The sequence below is a fragment of the Callorhinchus milii genome, unplaced genomic scaffold (assembly GCF_018977255.1).
Source record: "Callorhinchus milii isolate IMCB2004 unplaced genomic scaffold, IMCB_Cmil_1.0 Scaffold1, whole genome shotgun sequence".
NCBI classification, from domain to species: Eukaryota; Metazoa; Chordata; class Chondrichthyes; order Chimaeriformes; family Callorhinchidae; genus Callorhinchus; species Callorhinchus milii.
In genome coordinates this window covers 92,601,343-92,613,936 of record NW_024704742.1, presented here as the reverse complement: position 1 = coordinate 92,613,936, position 12,594 = coordinate 92,601,343, and the positions used below count along the sequence as shown (strand labels likewise).

General features: G+C 40.8%; 1 protein-coding gene across 1 annotated transcript in view; it reads right to left on the bottom strand.

Annotated features, from left to right (window-relative positions):
- Nucleotides 1-1,360: 1,360 nt before the first annotated feature.
- Nucleotides 1,361-12,594, bottom strand: part of megf10 (multiple EGF-like-domains 10) — a 106,187-nt gene continuing 94,953 nt past the window's right edge. The window contains 8 exon segments of the mRNA XM_042346837.1: nucleotides 1,361-1,653; nucleotides 1,959-2,003; nucleotides 3,385-3,511; nucleotides 4,526-4,653; nucleotides 5,025-5,261; nucleotides 5,779-5,907; nucleotides 9,773-9,901; nucleotides 11,929-12,057. Coding sequence (XP_042202771.1) covers nucleotides 1,361-1,653; nucleotides 1,959-2,003; nucleotides 3,385-3,511; nucleotides 4,526-4,653; nucleotides 5,025-5,261; nucleotides 5,779-5,907; nucleotides 9,773-9,901; nucleotides 11,929-12,057 — 1,217 coding nt within the window.

The window sequence follows — 12,594 nt, the reverse complement described above, 5'->3', positions numbered from 1 at the left end:
TATGTCTTGGACTAGAACGACGATTGAGGTTGAAGTCGCCAAGGATGAGGAGGCGTTCAAAGCAGAGGGAGAGGGAAGATAGGAGGGTGGAGATGTTGGGAAGAAAGTGGGGGATAGATCAGGGCGGCAACAGACAAGGAGAATTTTGAGGGACAGGTTGGTGGGTTCACAAAGGGTAAAGTGCTCAAAGGAGGGAAAGGTTCCAGAGGAGTAAGGGGATAGGCCAAGCGGGGACCAGGAGATGAGAGCCACACCGCCACCACGAAAGTTAGGTCGTGGGGTGTGATGGAGCGTGTAGCCGGGTGGTGTGATCTCTGTGAGGGGGAAGGTGTCGCCTGGCGTGATCCAGGTTTCATTGAGGGCGAGAATGTTAATGTTTTCATCGATGATGAGGTCTTGGATAATAAATAATAACAATATCCTTGCATTTGACATAGCACTTTTCACGTCTCAAAGCGCTTCACAGAATAGACTGTAAAATGAATTGACTGTATATTTGTGGGCGAAACGCGGCAGCCAATTGCGCACAGCAATGTCCCACAAACAGTCATGGATTGAAAATGACCAATTTATTATTGTTTTGTTTTGGAGGGATTATTATTAGGCTCTGTGTGGAGTAAGGAAACTTGCCCAAGGTTTCGCCCTCTGCCTGGATTGAGGTTGAATTGAATTGAATTGAATTGAACCCAGGTGTCTCACTTGCAAGGTGAGTGCTCTAACCACTGAGCTACAGGACTCCACGAGTGGATGGTGAGTGTTTTGTTGGAGAGGGGAGCGGACATTTTGTAGACCGATGCGGAGGGACCAGTTGGTGGCGGAATGTGGGGGGCGAGGTGGGTTAGGGGGAGGACTGACAGGAAGGGTGGGGATGTGGATGAGAGAGGAGAGGTTGGCCCTCGTGGTCAGGGACTGATAGGCCTTGCGAATAACTACATCAAATGCAATTCTGAGAAGGCACTACATCAAATACAAGGATTATTATTACATTGAATTGCTGATCACTTGACCCTGGCTTAACTTGTAATTACTACTTAAGTTACTATGCTGTCAAAATCCTGGCCGCATTTATTTATGTATTGATGCCTAATTCGCCACTCAGGATAACTTATCACTGAGCCCTTCCCCTTGGAGTGACGAGTTATCAGGAATTTACTGTACTATTATTAAGAAACATGCATTATTGCTAGCCAGATTACTGGAAGAAATTTCCTTCTCTTTTCAAACAGTGGCGCGGGATCTTAAACTTCTGCCTATCGGGACCTGTTTAACTTCTCATTTGAAAGATAAGATGGCACCTCCAGCAATACAGAGCTCCACATTGCTACACTAGAAGGTCAGTATAGACCAAGTGGGCCCTGAACTAACAACCTTCTGGCCCAACGGCAGCGATATTACCAGTTGTACCGAGCTGACACTTATAATTCATAGAGATAAAGTCACACATACCAACTTCATAGACATTTTTAGTGGCCGAGGCAGAGTTCCCAATTTCAGCATAAGGTGAATCTCTGCGAGCTGGAGACTTCATCTCAACGTAGCCACATTCTGAGTTTTTAGACGTGAAGACTGGAGGATCTTTGATGGTAGCATAAGGGTTCTCAGTGCTGTTCAGTGAACAGTTGCTGGAATTGCATCCCGAACTCTTCACCAGATCTATGAAATTAATAACAGTACAAAGATAAGCAACATCAACCACAAATTGCATTTATATAGTACCCTTCATGTAGGGCAACATCTAAATAAACATGAAAGCAGAGGTGAGTTAATTGCGCTAGTTAACAGCTCTAGTTAATTTGCTCTCTGCACATATATTGCACATGGCGCATAAGAGATCCCATTGAATACCTTAGGAACCCAATTTACAGCCCAGCATGGCTTTCCCAACTAAAATAATATGTTGCTGTTGATGACTGAAGGATTACAAGTTTTGACTACGTACAGATCATTTAAGACTTTACCTTTAAGAGATTTTCCAACAAATCCTCGGTCAATTCCAAAAGCACCTGTAATGTATATATATTTTAAAAGTTAATAACTTTTTAAATCGTTAAGCAGTCATTTCTTTAACTGACAAATGGAATGCAATAGATGAGACATTGACAATGAAAATCTGATAGGACGTTAATCTACAGGCAGATGAATGGCTGAATGAAATTGTCACATTACTCAATTTTAGGGCATATTGCTCTTTAAATGATGAAAAATGTTCGAAAAAGTTTTAAAAAGTTTAAATGATTAACTTTTTTAAAAAAAAATTGGCAATCTCTGAAATTCCAGTCAACCTAAATTTAAGATGTTGCTGATAATTTTTCAGATGACCTCCCTCCCACGTCTATTTGCCCAGAATGTTCAAACAGAGACCAGGATAGCATTGCTGATCACTAAAACAGCAGTCTTGCTGTTATCTCTTTATAATAGGAAATCCCATTATAAAAAATAAGGCTAAGATTACTAGTTATTAGCAATCTGGTGTGACCACAATGCACTCAGTTCCACACTCACCATCACCCTCAAAGTTCTCTCCCATATCAAATCCCCAACTGCATCTCATCTCCACAAGTTCCTTGGTAAAACAGTCACCTTCACTCACTAAAATCCACATCCCATGTGTGGTGTGTTCCAGTCAGATCCGAACATCTGGCTCAAATCTGGCCTCATGGTCCACCACTGGATCTGGCTGGATCACACCAAAACTTCCCATCTCTCCCTCTCCTCAGTCAAATCTTCCATCTACTCCAGGATCACCAACCATCTCTGCTGTTCACCCTCCCATTCTCCCTCCATCCTCACATTCAACAGTAAACATGAGCAGTTCATGGGCTTCCTGGACTCTAAATATGACAAGATTCATTCAGCTGTCTCCACTTCCTCCCCACTTGGCACCCTCTCCCTCCTCCCCTGGTTCCACACTGCCCACCTTTCACACCTTTGGACTCTCATCCTTCTCCTCCTTCATTGCTTACATAAAACCCACCACTTTCTTCCAACTCGGGCTCCCAGTCAGACCTTGTAAAGAGCTTTGAGATGTACCACTAGGTTGAAGGTGCTGTATAAGTGCAAACTAACTGTACTGTTGTTGTCAAATAAGGTGTGCCATTGCTTTATTTTGAATTCCAAAATAAAATTCTCATCCATGCATTCCCCAAGAATGGAGTTCCCCCTGGGTCGGAGTGATGTACTTCCATTACCAGAAGACATTCCTATTCGTACAATTCAGTTTACTCGATAAAAAAAACTTAAGAAATACTACAAAAAAGGCCCCTTATTTGTGTGTGTAAAATTAATCTGACACAAATTACTTTTTGTTTATGTACAGCATCTTCTAAATTTGTATTACTTTTTCGTTCATTGATAACATTTTTACAAAAGTGGAAAAGGCAATACCTAAATCATTCAGATAGCCTCCTTGCTTCCAGTCCGCAGGCAGAGTTGCTGTGTAATCCATACATGGGCTTGGTTTCCCTTGGGTCTTCAGGTTTTTGATGTTTACAAACAATTGATTGTTTTTTGTCTATTGATTAAAATCAAATATGTACAATATTAATTCACATAACCAGCATGACAATGGCTCTTCTTACTGCTTTCCTACTCCTGTGTGTTCCCCTATACACAACATAACAGTTTTCCTTTGCAATCAGAAAACTTCAGAATAACCATTGCCAACTTTACAAAGATTTACAAAGACTGTACAGCATGGAAACAGGCCACTCGGCCCAACCAGTCGATGGTTTAAACTCCACACAAGTTGTCACCTATTGATTTACTCCCTCCCACATCCTTCTATTCCAATCTCCCTCATGTGAAAGTCTAGCTTCTTCTGGAATGCATTTATACTATCTGATTCAACCACCGCTTCAGGCAATGAGTTCCATAATCTTACTCCCCTCTGCATGAAGTAGTTCCTCCAAAATTCTCTTTCTGATGCCCTAATTGCTATCTTATATTTCTTCCCTAGTTACCCCAGTGGAAAAAGCATATTTATGTTAACCTTATCGAACGTTTTTATAATCTTAAACACTTCTATCAGGTCACCCTTTAAACGTCTCTTCTCTAGTGAAAAAAGATCCAACCTACCCAGTCTATCCTGACAGCAATAATCTGCCAGCTTCGGTATCATCCTTATAAACCTATGCTGTACTCCTTCCATCAATGCTTCCAGTGTGGAAGATAGTATTCTACTCCTCAACATTTTTACTATTCTGCGAGTATTGTAGTTATTCACTTAGGTTGCTTTTTAGAAACTAATTATTTATAATGTGTTTAGCAAGGCACAGTGAAGGGGTGAGCCCAGTGCAATTGACATCTATGACCTTTATACAGTGTGGGTGTGAATTAACATGTTCCTGTGACTATTTCCTCCAGACTCCAGGTGGTAATAGGAGCAGGTTTCCAGAGTAATTGTGGTGCCTCAGCTCCAACCCCACCCCCAACCCCCCTATTTCTTGTTACAAGTATGACAGAACCACAGCAATTCATCACCAAACGTGCAGTATAAATACCCGTAATTGCATTTGTTTGTTTTTACCTTTCCTGATACGCTGCGTTCACAGTTGTTGCTATGATGTGGCCCTCCACATTGTGCCAAGGTGTGGTAGCTCGGATTGGAGAAATAGTGACTATTTCCATTTCCAATATTACCCTGTGGCATATTCTCTGCAAAAAGAATACGTTGAAGAACTGTTGAGATCAATAATAATAATAATGCTATTAATCCCTATATTTGATATAGCACCTGATCACATCATTGAGACGTCCCAAAGCGCTTCACAGGATACACCAGAAAGTGGATTGACTGAATATTTTGTGGGCGAAATGTACAAAACTGCTCTGCAGTTCATAGTCCTTGATAGCCACTGAGTGAGCTTTGACTCTTAAGACCTTTACAAGGGTATAGGAAAGTTAGATGCTTTGAAGGTGTATGGGGATGGGGCAGGACGGTGAAAGAACAGCTTGCTCTTAGAGATGGTGCAAACTCAATTACTATGATTCTATAACTCAATGAGTCCCTACACAGAGCTTCTCACCTGAAATTGTGTAATCTGTGTTCATAACCCTGAGTGCAGGTGTGTACGTAACAGCAGCCATGTTGGTCTCTTTGCCCTTCTGCCTCCGTCTGTATATGATGAACATTCCCAGCAGGAAGAGAACAATCAGGAGAAGAATGACGATTCCCACCGTGGCTCCAATCTGGTGAGAATCAGCAGGAATAGCAGTGCTGGTCCGACTCAAGCTATTGAGGTTTCCCACAATTATAACACCAGCTGCATATGTAAGAAGTAATATTGGACATGGATAAGAAATAGGGCTTTTTACGCATGTTGATTAAGCAGTGCTTCTCAAAGGTAAATTTCATTCCAATTCTAAGATGAACACATTGCCTTAGAAAGATAAGCAAGGTGATGTACCAAAGGTAAGGACTCTCCCCCCCACCCTACACAACCACACACACCATTTCCAATGTGCTGGAGCCGAGATCTCTCACTGATGATATACTAATCACTATAATATTTACTGTAGCATCCTTACTGTGATTGACCTCATTTTTTTACAATGTATTGAATTTAATTCATGACGTTTTCCTGCTCAGTTTAAAAAATTCAGCACCTGTGACAAATCAAATTCTACACAAATACAAGTACCAAAACGTGTGATTTTCTTGGTGTCCTCCAACGATAGTTCCAGTCCTACTGCACAGCGTGCATTCATCAGGCACAGGGGAAGAGCAAGAAAGTGGTTCCAGAGACCAAAATGAATGAGTTTGCTTAAAAGGACACATACCTTGGTCACACCGTGCACCCTTCCATCCTGGGCTGCAGTAACAAGTCCCTTTAATATGGTCACACGTTGAATTGTTTAGACAGTCACACACCTGACGACAGCCATAGCCATAGGTACTTGAGAGACATTCTGTAAGACAATAATAGTGTCGTCAGATATGATATATAATACGACTGACAAAATCACAGAGAGGTTCAGATGAAGAAGGGTCTTCAGTCCATTTGATCTAATTTTCACAGAACGCCCATCCTACCATCCTCCAGTCACAACATTAAACTTTCTTAAATGATATAATCAATGATAGTAATAATCCTTCATTTGGTGTAGCTCCTTTCACATCAGGAAGACATCCCAAAGTGCTTCACAGGATTTACTGTGAAGTGACCGTGTTTATAGGCGAATGCAGTAACCCAATTGCACACAGCAAAGACCCACAAACAGGCATGAAAAAACGACCAATTTAATTTGGGGGATTGTTGGCCAGGACGTTGGGAGAAATTCCCTTCTCATTTCGAATAGTGTCATGGGATCTTTTATGTCCACCTAAACAGGCAGAAAGTAGCTTGGTTTAACTTCTCATCTGGGACATCACCTCCAACAATGCAACACCCCCAGCACTGCATTGGAGCGTCATCTTCGATTATGTGACTCCGAGTCCCGATGTGGGGCTTCAACCCACAACCTTGACTCTATGGCTGACAAATCATGATATGAAGCAATGCAGGAGGTCTCCACTATTTGTACTTGGCTGTCACTGATGTGATCTGTAACTTAATTGAAGCTAAATTGTTCAAATAAAAATATATCCAATCTGTTCATCCTCCTTACTATCATGCCCAGATTTACAAATGTTTTCGCGAGCTTGTTTCATTGCATCATCAATGGTTTGGGCTTAAGGCCCATATCAGACCTTGGATCTCATCTAGTCTAGACTGACGCTCCAATGCAGTGCTGGGGGTGTGCTGCATTGTTGGAGGTGCTGTCCTCTCGATGAGGCATTAAACCAAGGTCCTGCCTACCTCTTTAAGTGAATGTTAAAGGTCTCATGACACTATTCGAAAAGTGAACAATCCCCAAATAAATTACATTGCTGTGCGCAAATTTGCTGTCACTTTTGCCTACAAAATACAGTCACTGCACTTTGCAGTATATCCTGTGAAGCCTTCTGAAACAGTCTCCTGATGTGAAAGGCGTTATATCAAATGTACAGGTATTAGGATTATTATTTTATTTGTTAACATACAAAAGTGTAGTTGATCCACATTATGCTGTACTTTAAAAACAATTGTTGTATTTAGATAAATATGCTTGATTAATGTCATTTGAGGAACAATATTGTAATTAAGTATTTTAAATTATTCTGTCCTTCAAACTAAAAACTTGTCATATGTGCAGTTCACCATAATACCACAAGAGGGAGCAACACTACTACTAAAAGTGAAGAAAAGGCCATATCAAGTTTTGAGCACCAGCTACAAACAATATTTTTTTAATGGAAAAAAACACTCATTTAAATAGTATTTTTTCCTGGTAATTGTTCTTCACAGTCAGATGTGGTTTCTGCCCAGTCCATAGCACCAAGATGGCCCTGGTCAAAGTCACCAACAATATTCCCTTCATCTGTGACCAGGTCTCCCTTTGCATCCATTTCCTCCTCGATCTCTCTGCCACCTTTGATACTGTTGACAAATTCCCTTATCTATCATCTCCCCTTCCTACTCTATCTCAGGCTCTACCCTTTCCTGGTTTCCTGTCCCAGCGTCTTCACTTTGCCTCCTCCAATGGCTTTTCCTCCTAACCCTGTAGAGTCGTGTAGCTCAGTGGTTAGAGCACTCGCCTCGCAAGTGAGAGAACTGGGTTTGATTCCTGGCAGGGCAAAACCCTGGGCAAGTTTCCTTACTTCATACGCCTGATAATAATCCCTCAAGACAAAAAAAAACAATAATGTGGTCACTCAATCCACGACTGTTTGTGGGACACTGCTGTGCACAATTGACTGCCACATTTCACCCACAAAATATAGTCAATTCACTTTACACTATATTCTGTAAAGCGCTTTGAGATTTCTAGAAGACATGAAAAACACTATATCAAATGCACGGATTGTTATTACTATTATTCTAACCCAACACAATCACTGGTGGCATTCCTCAAGGCTCTAACCTCTCTTCTGTTCACTATCTAAATGCTCCCCCTTGGTGACATAATTTGTAGGCTTGGGGTCCACTGGTTGTCAGTCACACATCAAGTTCTGGAGGACTTCTAACTTCTACAACTCAATGTTGACAAAACCAAGGTTCTCCTGACTGGCTCCAGTCAGCACCTTCTCACGTCACGAGTCCACATCGACCCGTTCGGATACTCACTCCACCTTCACCTCATGGAGCCAGTGCGGAACCTTGGTGTTGTGTCGAGGTTCCCAGTCACTCGCTCGGATTGTTGTCCAGGACACCAGGAGAAACTTCCTTTTCTTTTCGATTAGTGCAGGGGATCTTACTTTGACTCGGATTCCTTGATAAGGATTCCCACAAACCAAGACTCCTTCTGATAACTAGAATCCCGCCGTACTGGGAGAGTTCCTCTCCCAGTTGATCTATGGAACATGGTTCTGGCCGTTCAATGGGAAATCTAACAAAATTGTTTGTTAAAGAATCAAATTGAAAAGTACTGCAAGTCAGCCTCTGATATTGTTCCCCCAAGAGACAGCAGCACTGGATAAAATATACCCTTTTTGATCTAAATCTCAGTCATTTCATTTCCTTTGTAACACACTGAGAACAAAGTTACAGCACTCTCTCTCCTTTCATATAATGGACTACCAGTAACTTCAAAGGGCACTAAGAAAAGAAAAATCCACAACATGGTTTAAATACAGAATACTTAGAACTTTATACTTAGAATCGGGTTTCTGATTTAAACATTTTTGAATACAGGTTGAACTTGTCTTTTCCAAGTTTCCGCAGCTGGGAGCTTTTGGCAGAAACTGGGAAGAGGGTGAGCGCTCAGCGCTGTGGCAAGGTTTCATCTATACTATAATTAATTACAGTAATTTAAAGTTTTAAGACGAGGAGAAGCTAAATTTGTTTCCCATCAAGTCAGGTTGCAGCTGACATTGCTGGTGAGATGAGCAATTAGTGCTCAGGCTCCTCTATATTTAGAGCCCTGTTCCAAACAAGATTTGAACATATTCTGAGTAGGAGAGAATTGAGAGCCCTCTGTGTCTCATAGAACTCTTTTATTTCCAGATAACTTGAGTTGGTGACACATTTTAATGTCAAACTATACACCTCTATTCATCACACGAAAGACAACCTTTCCACCAACATGGCTTGTGCAGATTTCCAAATCGGATTGTTACGAGAAGGTTGATTTTGTGTCATTCCTTAACAGATTTCTTAATTAAGACACAGTTTGTGGAACTTCGCTAAGCAGCTCAGTGGACTGGCGTAGGGATTTCAACAGGTCATAAGGAGCGAGCCCAGTTTGATTTGTAGTCGCTATATTCGTACTATGCACGTGTGAACTCCACTGCTCTGGAAGTCAACTCCTCAAAAACCATGTCTCGTCCATTCATGGGAACGTCGCTCCTACACAATCTATTTTTGGAGCTGGGTCCCAGGGAAGCAGAGTGACATGGGACATTTTTCCAGTTACCAAATATAATTCTTTCTAAAGTCTTTTATTGATGAAATCAGTTAAAACAAAACTGATCCCAAAGTGAGATGAAATAAATAACTGGTACTAAATGAATTTGTAGCACTCTTGGAATTGCTGTGTGCAAATTGACTGCCACATTCACTGCACTCAACAAAAAAGCTATATAAACTGTAAGAATTATAATAACAATGATGATTATCTAAATAAAATTATAACATTTTTGAGAGAGATATAAATCCTCAGAGATGTAAACTGAAAATTGCAAAGAACTGTGTTGACAGAGCAATGGAAAGGCACGGTCATTTCTTTACAGTGATGGTGTTTATTCTTCACTTACTTTGCTCGCAATGTTTGCCCATAAATCCAATGCGGCAGGTGCACTGGCCTAATATGTGATCACAATCCGCTCCATTTTGGCAGTAACAAAGCTCAGCACAGTCTTTTCCATAATAACCTAACGGACATCCTGCAGTAAAACAGAGACATGGCAAATAATTGGGGGGGCAAGAGAAGTGCTTTCAAACTCAGAACAAAAATAAAATGCAGTACATTCTAATATAAGCTCTGCTTGATTGTACTTATTGTACTATAGTGTATATATATATACTTTAGTGTATATATATATACTATAGTGTCACACATAGTAATTTCCAGTAGCATTTCTTGTTTGGTCAAAATTGGGTCCTGAGGGCTTTAATCCCACCTTGACCAGTCTTTACTAACATGTTTAACTCCTAAATCCCATTTAGTTCACATCATGTCCCGATTCCAAGTATTATTTTGTTGATGACCTCTTCACTCCTTCAGCATACAACATTTCTCCAGCTGTCTGCCTGTCACATCCAACCTTGAAGATGCACCATAGCATTATTTCCAGTCAGCTTCCTAATTTGGAATGGGAAATCTCATGATAAAATCACAATGGGAAGATCTGTATATTTAGTATCAGGGAATGATGGATTTCAGTGACATTCCTGAGTGTCTGGCATCATATCAGAGAGAGGCTGCCAGGGTACGTAGAGATGCAGACAAAGGAGCACACGTCAGAAAGTGTGTCAATGTGTACCATTAGGTTTCCCACGCAACACACAATACACCCTGCTGAGAATATTACTTGCTTCAAATGACAAACATTTCACAGCGTGATTTTAATTTGTTGGATGCATCCAAACAAAACCAAACTCATCAGGTACCTTACAGCTCCTGCGCAGTCACCCAACCTTGATTGCTGCAGAGTAATTTTCTTGCAGCAATGCAAGGGGAGTGACGGACATCAACTAATAATGGCAAGATAATAATAATCTTTGCATTTGTGATAGCACCTCATCACTTTGAAACATCTCAAAGTGCCTCACAGAGTGTACATTACAGTGTAGTGACTTGTACAAGAATTTTTTTTGATGGCCACCAGTACTACCTCCTGCTTTTCACATGTGCAGGAAACAGGGAGTGACATTTTGTTTTAGCCCACGATTCAACCAGCGGGCTGGGAGTAAGTTGGCCTGCTGTGCTTGAGCACAGTGAAACCTGCTATTGCGCTATGACTGGCTATGACTGGCTGGGACTTTATGGATCCAAAACACTGTGTTATATATAATGGGGCTTCGTTGTAAACAATGCTGAAAAAAACTAGAACAAAAATGCTACACCTCTGAGTTAGTGGAAAAACATCTCATAATGAAACAAACATTTTTTCTAAGGAAATCCCAGTACATCATGGCAGCTCATCCTCATAAGATCTGTCAAGCCAACGTAATACACTGGAGGTTTCCAACAGAAAACGCAGTCGACACAATGAGACCTTTTTTCTCAGGGCATTTGAAGTTGCTTTTTCAAACTCATTGTTATTTTTCAAGTTACCTAATTATATACGCAGTAAATTTAGTGACGTTGGCAGTGACCTGATGACCCGGAAGGTTTTTTTATATGGCGGGTATTAAAATACCTCGCTTACAGGTATTAGATTGCTGTTGATGTCACTTTCTGTTTCGCACACGTGGAATAAGTGAGGTCCACAGTCAAACTATGTTAGAAGGAAATTTGTGCCATAGTGAAGTACGTTATAACGGGACAGCACGGTGTGTCGCGGATCTCTGGTACAACACTGATTTCCCAGAATAAAGACATAACGAAAAGTAGATTTAGCCTCAGGAACGTTTTTTTAAAACTTAACATTATAGGGGAGTTTGGAAAATTCTTAAATACAGTTTTGATTCTGAAGCCAGTTTTCTGCATGTTATAAAAATCATTGGTGGGATGGGGGGGGAAATCGTTTCAAAGCTTAGGACAAAATTTAAGATTTTTCCCAAACCCACAGTTCTTGTAAAGACATTTTAAAAATATATATTTAAAACATTCTTGCAGGCTAAGACTGAGTGAAATTTCAGAAATGACTGAGGAAAACAAGCGATCAAAAGGTGCCATGGACAATAATATGCTTTGTTTGTATTCCCGGCACCCTAAGTTATCTGATGGGGTTGCCTCCTTCCTTACTCTGAGTGCAGTACAGCCCAGTCCACCCAGGTGTACACTTGCATTCCCCATCATAGGCACTGCAGTAAGCTCCGTTGTGGCAGTTGCAGGTGTGGATGCAGTTCGGTCCCCAGTGGCCAGGAGGGCAAGCTGATGAAACAAAGAAATCAGGAGATGGAATCAGAGCCAGCAATCCAATACATGTGAACTGTATCTGACTGCACCCACAGAAAGCCTTCCACGTCGAGGAGGGAGCCACTCGCAGAACCGTAAAATGTTACGACACAGAAATAGGTCACTCAGGTGAACAAGTTTTGCTCCGGTACTTTTTTTTCTAAACAAGTGATTTAGTTTAAACACACTTTCCTGTTTTCTATCCATTCCTTTTAACAACTTTTAATCTTCTCCTTTTTCAAGTATCAACATTATTTTTATTGAAAATAATCCTTTCGAAAATGATTCACAGACTCTGTATTGTTTTGTAACCTACCCTTTAATTTCTTTTTTCTTTACTATGAAATTTGTGCTCTCTCATTACTGATCTATTAACTGTTTAACTTTTATAATCTTGTGGACATTTATCAGGTCATTCCTTAATCTTCTCGCTTCTAATGAACAAAGCCCGAACTTCTTACAATGCGTTTCAAACAACAAGAACAATTTACATTTATTTAGCACCTTTCACAT